This window comes from Poecilia formosa, unplaced genomic scaffold, assembly GCF_000485575.1.
Source record: "Poecilia formosa unplaced genomic scaffold, Poecilia_formosa-5.1.2 Scaffold6, whole genome shotgun sequence".
NCBI lineage: Eukaryota > Metazoa > Chordata > Actinopteri > Cyprinodontiformes > Poeciliidae > Poecilia > Poecilia formosa.
The window spans coordinates 5290512-5304097 of record NW_006799945.1 but is presented as its reverse complement, the minus strand read 5'-3'; the positions used below and the strand labels follow the sequence as shown (position 1 = coordinate 5304097).

General features: G+C 40.6%; 1 protein-coding gene across 13 annotated transcripts in view; it reads right to left on the bottom strand.

The window, feature by feature from the left end:
* Positions 1 to 357: 357 nt before the first annotated feature.
* The window catches only part of dnm1a (dynamin 1a), a 49031-nt gene continuing 35802 nt past the window's right edge, over positions 358 to 13586 (bottom strand). For 4 of the 13 annotated variants that reach the window (XM_007569306.2, XM_007569297.2, XM_007569352.2 and 1 more), the window contains 7 exons: positions 7922 to 8031; positions 7152 to 7263; positions 6894 to 6908; positions 5909 to 6079; positions 5552 to 5793; positions 5001 to 5204; positions 358 to 2983 (listed from right to left, as the gene is read on the bottom strand). In XM_007569306.2, coding sequence (XP_007569368.1) covers positions 2953 to 2983; positions 5001 to 5204; positions 5552 to 5793; positions 5909 to 6079; positions 6894 to 6908; positions 7152 to 7263; positions 7922 to 8031 — 885 coding nt within the window. In that variant the 3' untranslated portion in view covers positions 358 to 2952. Of the gene's footprint in view, positions 2984 to 4241; positions 4280 to 4860; positions 4898 to 4996; positions 5205 to 5551; positions 5794 to 5908; positions 6080 to 6893; positions 6909 to 7151; positions 7264 to 7921; positions 8032 to 13586 lie in introns of those variants that run through there. The other 9 variants (XM_007569313.2, XM_007569385.2, XM_007569370.2 and 6 more) reach the window with 5 other exon arrangements.

The window sequence follows — 13586 nt, the reverse complement described above, 5'->3', positions numbered from 1 at the left end:
ACATTTATTTTCCAATAAATCAACTATTTTACATGTTATATTTTGCCAACTTAGATACCACTTCAAATACAACTCTCAACGAGTTCATATTCTTTATATGACCAATCTAATTCTAACACAGGTATTGCCCACAGAAAATGACTAGGAATAATTTACTCTTATCAAGCAGCAAGTCTTTTAATAAAACTAAATTATAAAAATTACAGTATGCTATATTAAGCTAAATCTTTTAGTTCCTCTTTAATTTGATTCACTTATTACCAGTTTTAGTTCTATTTTCTTCTTTTACTATGGAAAGCTTTGTGATCATTATTCATGAAAAGTGCCCAAATGTTAGAGAAAAACAAAAACAGACACTACAGCACACAGAGGTCTTTTAATATGTAGTTGACAGTACAGCAGTCCTCCAGGATACTCTTACAGTTTCTTCCACATCAGCTGAGACAAGCAGCAGGACTTGTCCTCAGCCAGTTTACACACACCATCCGTCTGTTTAACATTTTATAAATTCAGAGAGAAAACACAAATACACCCTCCCTGACGCAAGCAAAAGTATCAAACAACCTGCCAGCATCCATTTACAGCACAGTTTTTTTTTATTATTATTTTTCAAGTATTCTGTTATGCTCATTTACTCATGGTTTAAATATTCCGATGCTGCATACAATGTAGACTAAATGATCTAAACAGAAGAGAGTACATGTCTAATAAAATGCACCACACGAATACATTAATAAACTAATTACTGTTACATCGGATATGACTTCATGTTTGCTTTGCAGATGTTGAGATCAGAGATGCACAAATAGGTGATTTTTTTTTTTTCTTCTTTCTAGTAATGATCACAGGATAAGGTAAGGCTAGTGGGTTGTTTGTGTTTGGGGTCAAAATACAACACGTAACACTGACAGCAGAGCTCAGTGGCAGAAAAACGAAGGGATTGAAAGGTGGTTTCTGCTCAGTAATGTGACAACACAAGCAGTGGTACTTTATGCATAGACTGGGACTGTTCATGTTCTCACTCACCCCCGTGACCACTGAGAGAAAAGAGAGCAGGAGAAAAGAGACAAAGAAGAAATGGCAGATCAGCAACTTGAATGCATTTTTTAAAAATATTTTTCCTGTTTAATTTAACATTGGAGGCATCATGTGCTCAAACCTGACTAACCTGAGTTACGAGGCCACCATCTTGTATTACACTCTACATGAAGAGTTAACGGTCTAAAGAAACAACTCGGGTCACAAAGTCTCCTTCTCTGGTTTCGTTTTGTTCAGTTATGCGGCGCAGTCGCAGAAGCATTCAGACCTCTTGAACCTTTCTCACATGTTGCTGCAATGCAATCCCAACCTTCAGTTTGCTTTAGTGGAATAAATGAATAATAAAAAAAATAATAATACATGATTCACCAGCGGAAAGGAAAAAAAGGTTTTGACAAATTGGAATGTGGCCCACTTCAGTTTGACACTCCTCAATTAAATCTCTTACCCTCCACTAAACTTTCCAAATCTGCCCTTTGTGGAAGAGAAAGTTGAAAAAATTCCTCTGCAACATTAAGCAGTAGTAGTAATGCCTTGATAAGCAGAGGAACAAAAGGGGGAAATAATCTGTATTAGATGCATCTTTTTGCCATAAAAAGACCGAGAAACCACTTTTCTCTTTTGCATAGGTTATCTGAGAGCGCAGCAGTTTTAAGACGAGGATGTGACAAAGCTTTAGCAACAGTGAGACTTTCTGAAGACTGCGACTGGCAAAATAAGAGGATCCGCTACGTGATTCTGATGATAGAGAGAATAAAAGGGAAAAACGCAGGAGACTTTTGTCCATTCAGGTTTTTCAAATTGAAGAATTCAGATGTCATCCACGTCTTCCTCACCTGGGTGGTGCTGCTGTTTTATAGATTTGGACAGTGGGAAAGCATGGATTAGCTTTAAAAAGAGAGACAGAGAGAGAGAGAGAGAGAGAGAGAGAGAGAGGAAAATGGTATTTGGGGGTGTCTGTATGAGATGACCCACCCTTGTTTGACCAAACTGTTTAAGGAACATAGAAAAATCAAACAAGAACTAATTTGGCAGGATGAAAGATCAAAAGAGAAACTCCATCAACAAGAAAAGAAAGTATGTTAAAAGAGATATGATATGATAAAAAACTAATAAGATTGTTTCCTTGCTTGCTTTTTTTTTCTTTTTTTTTTTGAAGGAAGATTACAAATTAAAATCTGGATAAAAAAAAAAAAAACAACAACCCCAAAACAATTAGACTGAATTCCGTTTGCACATCAGAAACACTTCCACCACTGAGCAGCAAATGTTGCAAAGAAAAACCACATTGCTCTAATTTCTTTACATCACAAAGACGGAGTAAATCTTTCACGATCTCAAAGCATGCATCACGCTACTAATATGATGTTTATGTTCAAAAAAAAAACAACAACATTGAATAATGTAAAGCACTTCCACATCCTGAATAAAAGGTTCTGGTTTTACATCATTCTGTTCGTCAAAAAAACAAAAAGGTGAGCAAACAAATCCTGATGAAAGGAAATGAAACGAATGTTAAAACTGAGACGACGCTTTCGAGAAGCTCAGGCAGAGATTCATGCTAACCTCGCAAATGTTTACCCCTCTCGATACAAGAGGAGGGGAAGCATTCTGCTTTGAACTTGCGTGGCTATACAATACGTTGACTCGGTTGTCTAATATAATCATTTCATGGTCTCTGCGATTAAATTGTGAGGAACAAAGTTGTACGTAAGTCATGCGTTCAAGTATTCTGCTTCTCTGTGTGAAAACAGAGGGGCGGATGGGGAGGGATGGGAGGTGGGAACAGGAGGGTCAGACCGGGCAGTAGATGAGAGGAAGGTGGCGCTGTTGTCCGAAGCGCCTCTCTCTCTCTCTCTCTCTCTCGCTCGTCCAGAGGGGGGAAACGAAGGAGGGAGGAAGGAGCTCTGAGGTCTAGTGTGTTGGAGAAGGCGGGGGTCTCCGACTGGCACGGACAAACAGAGGGGAAGACATAAAGAAAAGAGAAGAGGTCAGATCTGTTCTTCATAAAGTGGACTTTTTTCTTGCTGTTTTGCTTTCTTCACGGACACCCTGGATTAAGGCTTTGGTGTTTTCCCAGGATTATTCATACAGGTAGTACACGAAAAGACTTCACAGACCCGCACAGTTACTTTACCGCAGTGATTTGCAAAAGCATCCACACCCTTGAAGGAGGTCACATTTTGTGTCGTTGGAACCGCAACGTCTTCGAATTTTAGCGGGATTTTATGTGACAGACGAGACGAAGTCGAGCATAATTATCAAGCTGGAGGAAACTGACTTGTTTTCAAAATGCTTTTTTTTTTGGCAGATACCTGAAAGTTGCGTGGTGGATTTGTATTAAGCCCATTTTAAGTAAATAGAGCCCAATTTTGTGTGACTTAATCTCAGTTTACAGTTGTCCCAGAGACAACTGCTTAAAAAAAACTCAAAGAAGAATTTGAAAAATATTTTATTTAGTCTTCATTTGTGCAAAGGTGGTAGAGATAAAACCCAAGGCACTTGTCAAAGGGAGAGCTAAATACAAATACATAACACTTTTTAAAATTTTAATCTAAAATGCAAGTATAATTTTCCTTCTACACAGGAAGCGTTAGATTCTGTTCAATAACATCAAATCTCCATAAAATACATGTAAGTTTTTTTTTTTACATGACTAAATGTAAAAAAAAAACAAAACAAAAAAAAAAAGCTTCAAGGGTTATGAATTCCTTTGCACAGAACTGCATCTTGTGCACATGGATAAATCACAAAAGTACCACCAACATTACAGAGTTCTCAGTTCTCTGGTATGTGGAAACAAAGAAACGTAATATAGGCCGGAAAGGGAGAACGAATGAAGATGCTGCGACTGCACATCCAACTGGGGTTAGCCTGCACGTAGCTCTGTTGTGCATTTTCTCCAATCAACAGAGACGCATCAACGGACAGGTGGGATGTCATGGTGTTTGCAACCAAAATTCAAGAAAAAACACAAAAGCTGTGCTCCTGGGCACTAAAAATAACCCACACTTTTCTGTTTCCTGTGACCTGGTTCAGATGAATAACTCCTAAAGACTCATGCATTGCTCTGAGAATAGAAAAGTGTGAGAAAGAGAGAAAAGAAAAATGCCATGCAGCAAAAAGATGAAGTCCGAGGAGGTTTGTGAGCACGACGAGCATTTAGGGGGGTGGGGTGGGGGGACACACAGCAACCAACATACCGAGAAACGTTAGTCTTCATCGGTCAGTGATAGTGACTCTGCAGGAGGAACAGTAGTTATGTGTGTGTGTGTGTTAGAAAGAGAGAGAGAGAAGGACAGGAAGGAGCAGGGAGACAGAAAAAGTGCAAAGAGTTACAGTGAAGGGGGCAGGCCAGCGATGCATGTGCGCAACTCGCTTTAAGAATAAATCCGTGTTCAAGACCCATAAAGAGATCTTTAGTTTATGTTTGTTTTGTTTGTTTTTTCCCCCCAAAGAGAGCTTTGCACATAGACTATAGATTCTACAGTAGAAACAAGAGGCAAGCGGCTTTAAGACAATTAGCTTTAAAAACGCTAATAAATCACAAACACAGGAAAGCACAAGGGAAACATAGAGGCCATGGACACCAGGCGAAAACAATTATCTGATGCGATGTAAGCATGGGTGCAAATAATAAGTTGTTCGTAATTTGTAGCCGACGAAGCATTATTGTGTTTAAAGTTCACTCAATTACAAAATAAAAGGAAAAAGATGTAGTCGGTGTCACTTGAAATGTGTCTACTTGAGGATTTCTAACCATCTGCTGCTACTTCATCTACTGTCGTCTATCACAAAGCAGCACTCTCTAGTTTCATTTACCTCATTTATCCCCTCATCCAGGCATCTTCACATTCCCCTGACATAGAATATCATAAATATGGGTTGAATGTCCAACTTTTTGCAACATGTTTCCATTTCGGGCTCCTGGCCTAAAAAAGGCTTCTCATGCTTCTACTCACCTTGGCACACTGGGGGGCGCGCGGTTAGGCCGGGAGGGCACGGTGGGAGGCGGCCCGCCGTGAGGATCTGGAGACGCTCCGGGGCGAGATGGTACTGGGGGGCCCCCAGCAGGAGGAGGCCCCGGTGGGGGTCCGCGGGAGCCCGGGCGAGCTGGTGGGCCCGGTGGAGCCCTGCGATTTGGAGTTGGACTGGTCGCTGGAGACCTGGAGAAGAAACGGAGATCGGAAATAACGAGTTTCAGAGATTCAGATTTTCCGGAGAGGCGCAGATGATATTCTGACTGCACAAAAAAGCTTTAAAATGCCAAGATGAGGTTTAGCTAGTTCATTTATTTGAACTAGGTCTTTCTTTGAAGGTTGGATATAGTGTTTGTTTCTTTGTTTTTTTTTTCTGAAAAAGTTGATCAGCTAGCGCTTTCTTTAAGTTTCGAAGTTGAGCCACCTGCAAAAAGTTCATTTGCATAAAGAAACCTGTAACCACCGTGAAGATCGTTACAGGGCACGACGTTCAAGAAAAGAATCAAACTATTTCACGTCCATGTCTGACATACCTTCCTCCGGATCCGCTGCGTTGGACCTGCAGCCAGGAGTCATCCACCGGCGGCGGCATTGATGTGCTCACTGTGGTTGTGCTGATGTCGCCGATGATGCTTAGCGCCTCCCGCAGGGCGTGGTACATCCTGAGCATCTCATCGCGATGCTGCGCCTGCTCCTGAGACTCCTCCATCAGAGTGTTCTGGTCACCGCATGAGTAGAGCTGGGCCAGCAGCTCAGCGTTAATGAACTCTTTTGTCTTTAATAAAAAAAAAGAGCAAAGATTTCAAATGACTTTTTTTTTGTTTTTTTTTGCACTTTTAAATCTTAAAGGCTTTTTTGTCACTTTTGCAGAATCCTCGCTGACGGCTCACATTGTTAATCATGAGATGCATGACCGTCTTCGGTATCAGGTCGCGCACGGTCTTGTTGACAATCGCCATGTAGGAGTCGACCAGGTTGCGGATCGTCTCCACCTGCCGCTCCAGCTGAGGGTCCATGCTGTGCATGAAGTTGTCCGAGCCGTTTTCATCGCCGCCTTCGCTCTGCGGAGATAAATCAGAGATGATTCACAGGAAGCAGGACCGCCAAAGGCCACGAGTGAGACGTGCGGAAGGGAGGACAGTGGATTTCCTATGGATGTTTTGTCAACTTGCAGCTCGAAAACTTTATCATTTCTTCTCGCTGAAACTCAAATGCAAACAATGCGAGCAAGAGGTCATTCTGCTTCCAAATGAATCTGCTGTAATAGTTTGTTCTGGTCCAGCATTGCAGTGGATTTTGCTGGTGTTTCATTTTTGTTTTTTAAAGCGGGTGTTTTGACAACAACAGCACTTAAATAATTTACATTCAAATTTTTAGTTCAACTTACATGCTGAAAATCCCTGCATGTAGGAGTAGCTAAAGCTAAATCAAACAGAAGCACAAGCTTAGGAGGAAGTATCTATAATAACAATGTTGTAAGTGTGTTTATATATTTCTTTAGACTGCAATAAATGTGTTTGCTAGATTTATTTGAGTTCTGTAACAGGATTACAATCTTTCATTTTTTGCTGGAAACGTTTGAAACGCAGTAATTATGCATTAATTACTTTGACAAAAAAAAACAAACAAAAAAAATTGTCCTCTACCCCTACTGACCAAACATAATTATGTTTCCTGAAATCAATAATGTTTTCTTACTCATATTAAATATCCTCATTATTTTTGAAATACCTACAGTAGTGGAAAATGTGGGCTACCTTTCTTGTTTACTGTCAGTTTATTAAACTAAATGAAAAATTAGCTCAGAAAAGCTCGTAAAAATGTGTGTGAATGAAACAAAAAAAAAAAAGGAAACAGGTGTGAAGGATACCGTACCTTTCCTTCCTTCTCCTGCGAGGAGCACAACAGCAGTGCAAAGACATTGAGAAGGACACACAACATGTGAGGAACGACAACAATGAAACCGACGATGCAATCGGTGAACATTTTCTCCACGTGTCTAAAAATTTTCAAATGTGAATCAAAAAAGAGGAAGGATTCTAATCGTACAAACGTTGCACGTTTTAAAGAAAATGCACGCATTCTTTTTCATACTCGTGATTATATTCTCGTCAGTACAGAATTTAGGCTTACGGTTACGCGTTCAGGATAAACTCCGGCTCTGAGGAAGGAGGCCTTCCAGGCATCGACGTCTTCCTGGCTCTCACAGGCCAGCTCCAGCTGACGGTAGTCCTTGTACACGTTTCTGTGGATGCAAAACCGCTGGGTCAAAGGATGCAACCTGAGCAACTTCACACATTTCAACTGAAAATATAGCTAATGTAATAACAACCTTGTAGACGACACAATTTTGTTTTGAAAGCTGCATTTTTTTTTACAGCATCAGAAATATTTTTCCAGTTGTTCGCATGCTACAATTTATAAACCTAGACATAAATATTACTATTCTTGAGTTATTAGCCAATAGCAAATTGTGCTTATTGAACTAAGGTGCAACTTAGTTCAATAAGTGTTTACATGTTTGGTGGTATTTGCACAGATTTTACTTATTTTAAATAACATTTCTACAGATATCTGCACAGTTCTGCTCTGCAGATAAAACTCTGCAGTTTTATTGTAAATAGTCTATATTTTAATTTTCAAATAGACATCTAATTTTGGAACCCGCACATTCCTTTGGACCAGGATAGCTGTTTTTAATAACTGCACAATACTTATGTTGCCACTTACTGTACAGTATTCATATTCTCTTTTTAATCTCTCCAATGTGGGACAATAAAGGAATTTCTTTTCCAACCTAAACAGATGCTTCTGCCAGCTGCCTCCTTATGTCAGAACTCTGAATGACGCCTTGTGAATTTTCTCACATCGTTTTATTTGTGTGTAGGCAAATAAAAGGGCACCTCTGCTCAGTGTTGAAGAGAGCAAAGATGTGCTTGCTGGACATGAAGCCCTTCTCCACATCCCGCAGCTTCAGGTTGTCCACTGGAAGCATGTACTTCTTCTCCTTCTCCTGCAGGGGGTGCAAAAGGAACACTTTGACGACAACAATGGACGCTACATGTACTGAGGAGTGTAGCAGCACAAATGGTGGCTATGCTGCTGCTTTGGCAATGCGAAACCAGCGGCGACTGCGTTGTTAGGGGTGGTTTAAATGTTTTTGAAACATAAAGAAGAGAGAGACAAAAGAAAAATCGAATAAAAAACTCAAGAGACTTTGTGCTAAGTTCCCAGGCTGATGAACTGGGAACAAGACAAAGGAGTCTCTGGTTTGGATTACAACTTTGTGTATTCAACTCACACACGTATATACAAACACAGCAGAGACTCGAAATGTTTTGTACTTGTAAATCTGCACACAGCTATGCGGTATACAAACGCCCAACTGTTGATGTACCAGGGAGGGAACCTCAAAGTTAGTCACCTCAGTCGGAGACATGCCGGCTCTCTCTAATTCACACAAATGTTGTGGTTGAACTCCTCGGGGTCTATTGTTGGAAAGTTTGTATTTTTTTACTACACACAGTAAAGTAAGAATTAACAAAATTGCACGCTAAAAATAAGCCAGGGTGACAGAGTTTCTAAAAACATGCACTCAACGCACACACATACGATGCTCTTCTTATAGTAGTCTCTAACTAACCTTAAAACCATCTGGAAGGCTAACCGCAGGCGTGCCCTGCCCAACCATATGTGTATGCGTGTGTATGCGTGTGTGCGTGTCAGAGTTAAGAAGGAATGGACGCAAGGGTTTTCACGTGAGACCAAACTCCTTCATCAAAGGATTTATGACCTGTGCAGCCAAATGGTCATATCCCCTGAATCCTCCTGTAAAATCTCCACAGGCACACAAAGGAACACACAAACAAGCCAGCACTCCTTGGTGTCTACTACACACACTCACACACACATAAGTTAAAAAAAAAAAAAAAGCAAAAATCAAGCAATCGCCCGAGACTGCTCAATGCTGACATCATCATTTATAGCACTGGTGAATATCCCACTCCCATTCTCCCTCCCCCTTTTTCTCTTTTATTTCTTTTGGTTCAGCATTTCTGTTTCTTGGCGTTCCTCGTTCTTTTATTTTCTTTTCAGTTCCCTTGTTCCCCTCACTCCCTGGCTTTCCCCTCTCCCGGGGAGTGAGCAGCCTTGGACTGATTCATACATTTTCCTTTCCTCTGGCCAGTAAATCCAGTCAGGAGAACTGGAAAAGATGGAGGAGGAAGAGGAGGAGGAGGAGGAGTGCAGAGGACTACTGGGTGTCTAGATGTTGAGGGGAAAGTCTAATTAACAAAAGCAGACATAAAGAACTACAACTGCTGCGATGTTTTGATAGATTTGATGTCCGTGTCAGCAGGTATAAACGGCGTGGCAATGTGGCAGCATCATATTGTTTTCTTTCTGACAATCGGATCAATTCTTAAGGAGTTTCTCTGCTAGCGAGTGTTCAGGGATGTAGACTGAGTGCTTTCTCACGTGCTCCCGTAAACTGAAAGTCAGCGTGAGTGGGCAACGATACAGATTTCAGACGTTAAGCACACACTCACACGGACACATGGGAAAACAAACAAAAGCACGCAAGCACTTTATTTGACCTTAGTCTGTAGAATGCAGTCGACATAAAATTCACACTTTGGGACTGATTCAAACAGACAGATGCAAAGAGGCGCTATAGGCTGACTTATGAAATACTTTAAGGCCTTGAAAAAATTCTCAGACTACTTGAACTCTCCCAAATTTTTATAACTGAGCAACCAAAAGCTTTTCCGTATTTTGTCGGAATTTTACGAGACACAACGTGGAGCCTTCTTGCAAAACGGAAGAAAAATGATATATGGTTTTCTAATAAATTCTAATAAAGTGTGACATGCATTTATATTCAATTTCCCTGAGTCAAAACTTTGCAGAGACTAAAATATTTGCCTTTTCTTCCCCACCAAAGAGCTCAAAGTCAGTCTGATTCAGTTCTGAACTTTGACTGGGCCATTCTAATACACGTCTGAGCCTTAATCTAAACCATTCAATCACAGCTCCGGCTGTCTAATCAGCGTTATCTTTAGTGTTATCTTTCGCAGATATTGATAGCTTTTCCTCTGGGACTGCGCTACATTTGTCTTCCTCCAGCTTCCCAGTAAGTCTGCTGATGCTGACCCTTGCAGCATGATGCTGCTGCATGTTTGCGATGGTGTGTTGGGCAAGTTTTTTGTTATGTTTTTGTTTTTTGTTTTTTTTTTGTTCCTTCCCACATTAAAAAAGCTTTGCATGAAGGCCCTATGATGACATTGTGGAAAAGGAGAACCTTGATAAATTTTGAAGTCAAGCAGCATTTGAATCATTTTATGGCTTCCTTTCAACATTTCAACCTCCTAGGGCTTCAAAGAGCAGATGTATCTCCAACAAGAATAAATTACACACAAACGGACTCCACTTACCAGTAAGGAGAGTGCTCAGGGAAGGTGCTTGCACTGGATTTAATTTATGAAGATTAAAAAGGACCGAATAAACGTTTTAATCGCAGGAAACGTTAAAACCAGCTTTAAATTTTATGTCAATTTGCTGTTATGCACAACTTTGTGTTGGTCTATCACAGAAAGTCCCACTAAAACGCAGCCCAGTGGTGATTACTACTTTTTCAAGCCAATTTACTTTTCTGATGCCCAAACTCTGACTTTCAAGTCAACATAGACTTGGAAGTCTGTGTTGACTAAACCACTAATCTGGTTTTGGAGTGGACTCTTCCTGTTTCAATTTTTCTTTTCAGTGTTCCTTCGTCCATAAATACACCCCAGTCAGTCAGCGCGTGTTGTAGTTGGTGTGTGAATAAAGTGTAGTTTGCATGGATCTGTTGTGTGAGTGAGTAAAAACTCATTCATTAGAGCCAGAGGAAATTCCCTCCTGCATTCATACATGCATCTCGCCCTCCTGCTCACCATTCAAAAAAATAAAAAAAAGGAAAAAGAATACAACATCTGAAAATCTGAAAAGCTCGGGCACCGTTTGTGAATGTTAATCACACATAATCACACGTGGAAACCTAACACCCCACAGAACACGCATGAGTACATGGTGACCCTTACACATCCCGGAGCCAATTAACAAATCGGAGTTGATTGGTATGGTGTAAAAAAAAAAAAAAAAAAAAAAAAAACCCGAGAAGACGCTTGTTTAATGCCTTCACGTTGTTTTAAGGGTCTGCATGCTCGGTGGGTGTGTGTTTGTGTGTGTGTGCGGTAACGTGCGCGTCGATGGGAGTTTGATAGAAAAGTCCTGGTGACTTGGGCCGTTCATCAAAGCGATGTGGAGGAGCCGCACGGCATCTGGGAGCAATAACGCTGCCTCTAACCCTTCATTACCACAAAGACCGGGCCCTGGGTGGCAGCCAATGGCAATTTTCACAACCCTCCTCCTCACCTCCCTCCGTTTTTTCTTTCCCTCCATTCTTCTGCCATTCCCCCAGTGAGTTGTGTCTTAAAAAAAAAAAAAAGAAAAAGTTTAACACAAAGGGCAGTTCTGTTGTTCCGACATGATGTGGATGCAGGAAGAGAGTTAGTTAGCGAGGATAATGAACCCGCTTCAGCTGGTGAACTGGTGAAAAAAAAAGAAGAAGTCATTTTTCACCACTATAGAAGACTTTGGAAATGTGATAAAGACTGGACACTGAAAAAATAAAAAAATGACAACAGACCTGTGAGAAAGAGCAGAGGGGACATCTGAGGAAAACTTAATTAGTCTTTATACAGTTTGGACTTTATTTAAAGTAAGACCACATGTTTATAGGATTTAAATCAGGAACAGAAAACCTTAGCGGAGAGAAGTCCAATGGGAAACTATTAAAGTGGAGCTATTTCAGGTTCAAGTGTAAAAACTTGCAGCTGTTTATGACTCATCAATCTGCACGGTTTGTTCAATAATCCTCCTAACAAATCACCTTGGGCAGCGGACCAGTGTCCACACGGTCTCTAATAGTTCATAAATTATAGTAAAGTGTTACCTGATAACACGGCAAGAATCCTCCTCACTGGTCTGCAAGCTGCAGCGTCCAGATTCCCGACAGCAACAACACTGAAATCCCACGTATGATTGATTGAGTTTCGGCTGCATGCTCCGACCATCTCGGTCTCTAACTCACCGTGTTTCTCTGCTCTTCCTGAGAAACCGAGCGCAACAAAGAGCAAACTCCTACATTAAGACAGGAAGCCTGATGTGCAACAGCTGGCAGAACCCAACAGGTCATTCTTCCTGTTTAGTGAGTCACTCCATGAATTTGGAGGAGATACAGGATTTGCATACAGAGAAGGAAGGAAGGAACGGAGGAAGGAAGGAAGGAAGGAAAGAAGCAAAGGAAGGGAGGAAAGGAGAAGGAAATAACCCAATAATTTGGGCTAGTTAGCCTGTTACTGCAGGAAATAAATGAAGGTTAATTTTTCAAAATTATATTTTCACCATGTCCATTCATTTAGAAATGTCACAGCTTCAGACTAAATATGATGTAATTATCAAAGTGCAAAGGAAGGAAGGAAGGAAGGAAGGAAGGAAGGAAGGAAGGAAGGAAGGAAGGAAGGAAGGAAGGAAGGAAGGAACATATATGTTCGTTTTTCTGATGCCCATCAACATGTGCGCTTATTCACATCTGACCATCAAAACGCTAACAAACAAATAAAAACTTGAAACCTCTGCCGTGGCAACACCTCCGCCACCGCGATGCTCACCACATGTGTGTTTGATGGAGACCAAGTGTTCAATTAGTAATTTCTGGCTTACCGGTTTTGCTGATGGCTAAAGCTCACACTGAGGCGTTTGCTGTTCTATGACGGCATGAAATCTGAGGAATATTTATAGTCCCCCTTTCAGAAAGTCACGTAATCACAGCATCAGAGGTTCCTGTATTTGTATTACTCTGTCAAAATGATGAATGGCAAATGTGGAGAGTCTCCTGGTTTATACACATGAACAAATGTGAAGTCTCTGTTGCACAGTATAAGACAACACGATAGTGATAAAATGTAAAACTTTGCAAAAAATGAAAAAGAACCCAACCGTTGCAGAAATGTGTTTTTCATTGTTTTACTCTGCTTTTGTTTATTGTTCTGGTACCTTTTCATCCTTTTCCTCTCACATGTGCTTTTTCTTTCAGCATACTGAAAAATAATTGTTTTTTTTCCTAAATAATCTGATTTGTTAAATGTCACATTTTTATGTTAATTAGTTTACTTTTACTGTGATTTGAAAAAAAAAAGTGTTGTTTGTCTCTGATTGTTTCCCCCTCGCCCCCCACATTTCTTCTTGGACTTTTATAAATTTCCTTGGGTTTCTTCAGCTTATGAAAAACACATTTGCAAAATTGGTTGAAAAGTACGAAAGCATGCAGCGGTGTAAATCTAAAAAGAGCAATTTTGATCTGAACTAAACATAAAAGTCAGAACGTACTGAAGTAAAACATCCACATGTGTAAGCTAACCTGAGCCTAAAATGCAAACAAGCTTTGAAGGCACACATGGTTTTCATGGTGCACCATTTTCGCTTAACTTGCTTCTTATTAGAGTTCTTGCATGCCTTTCAGATGTGCAG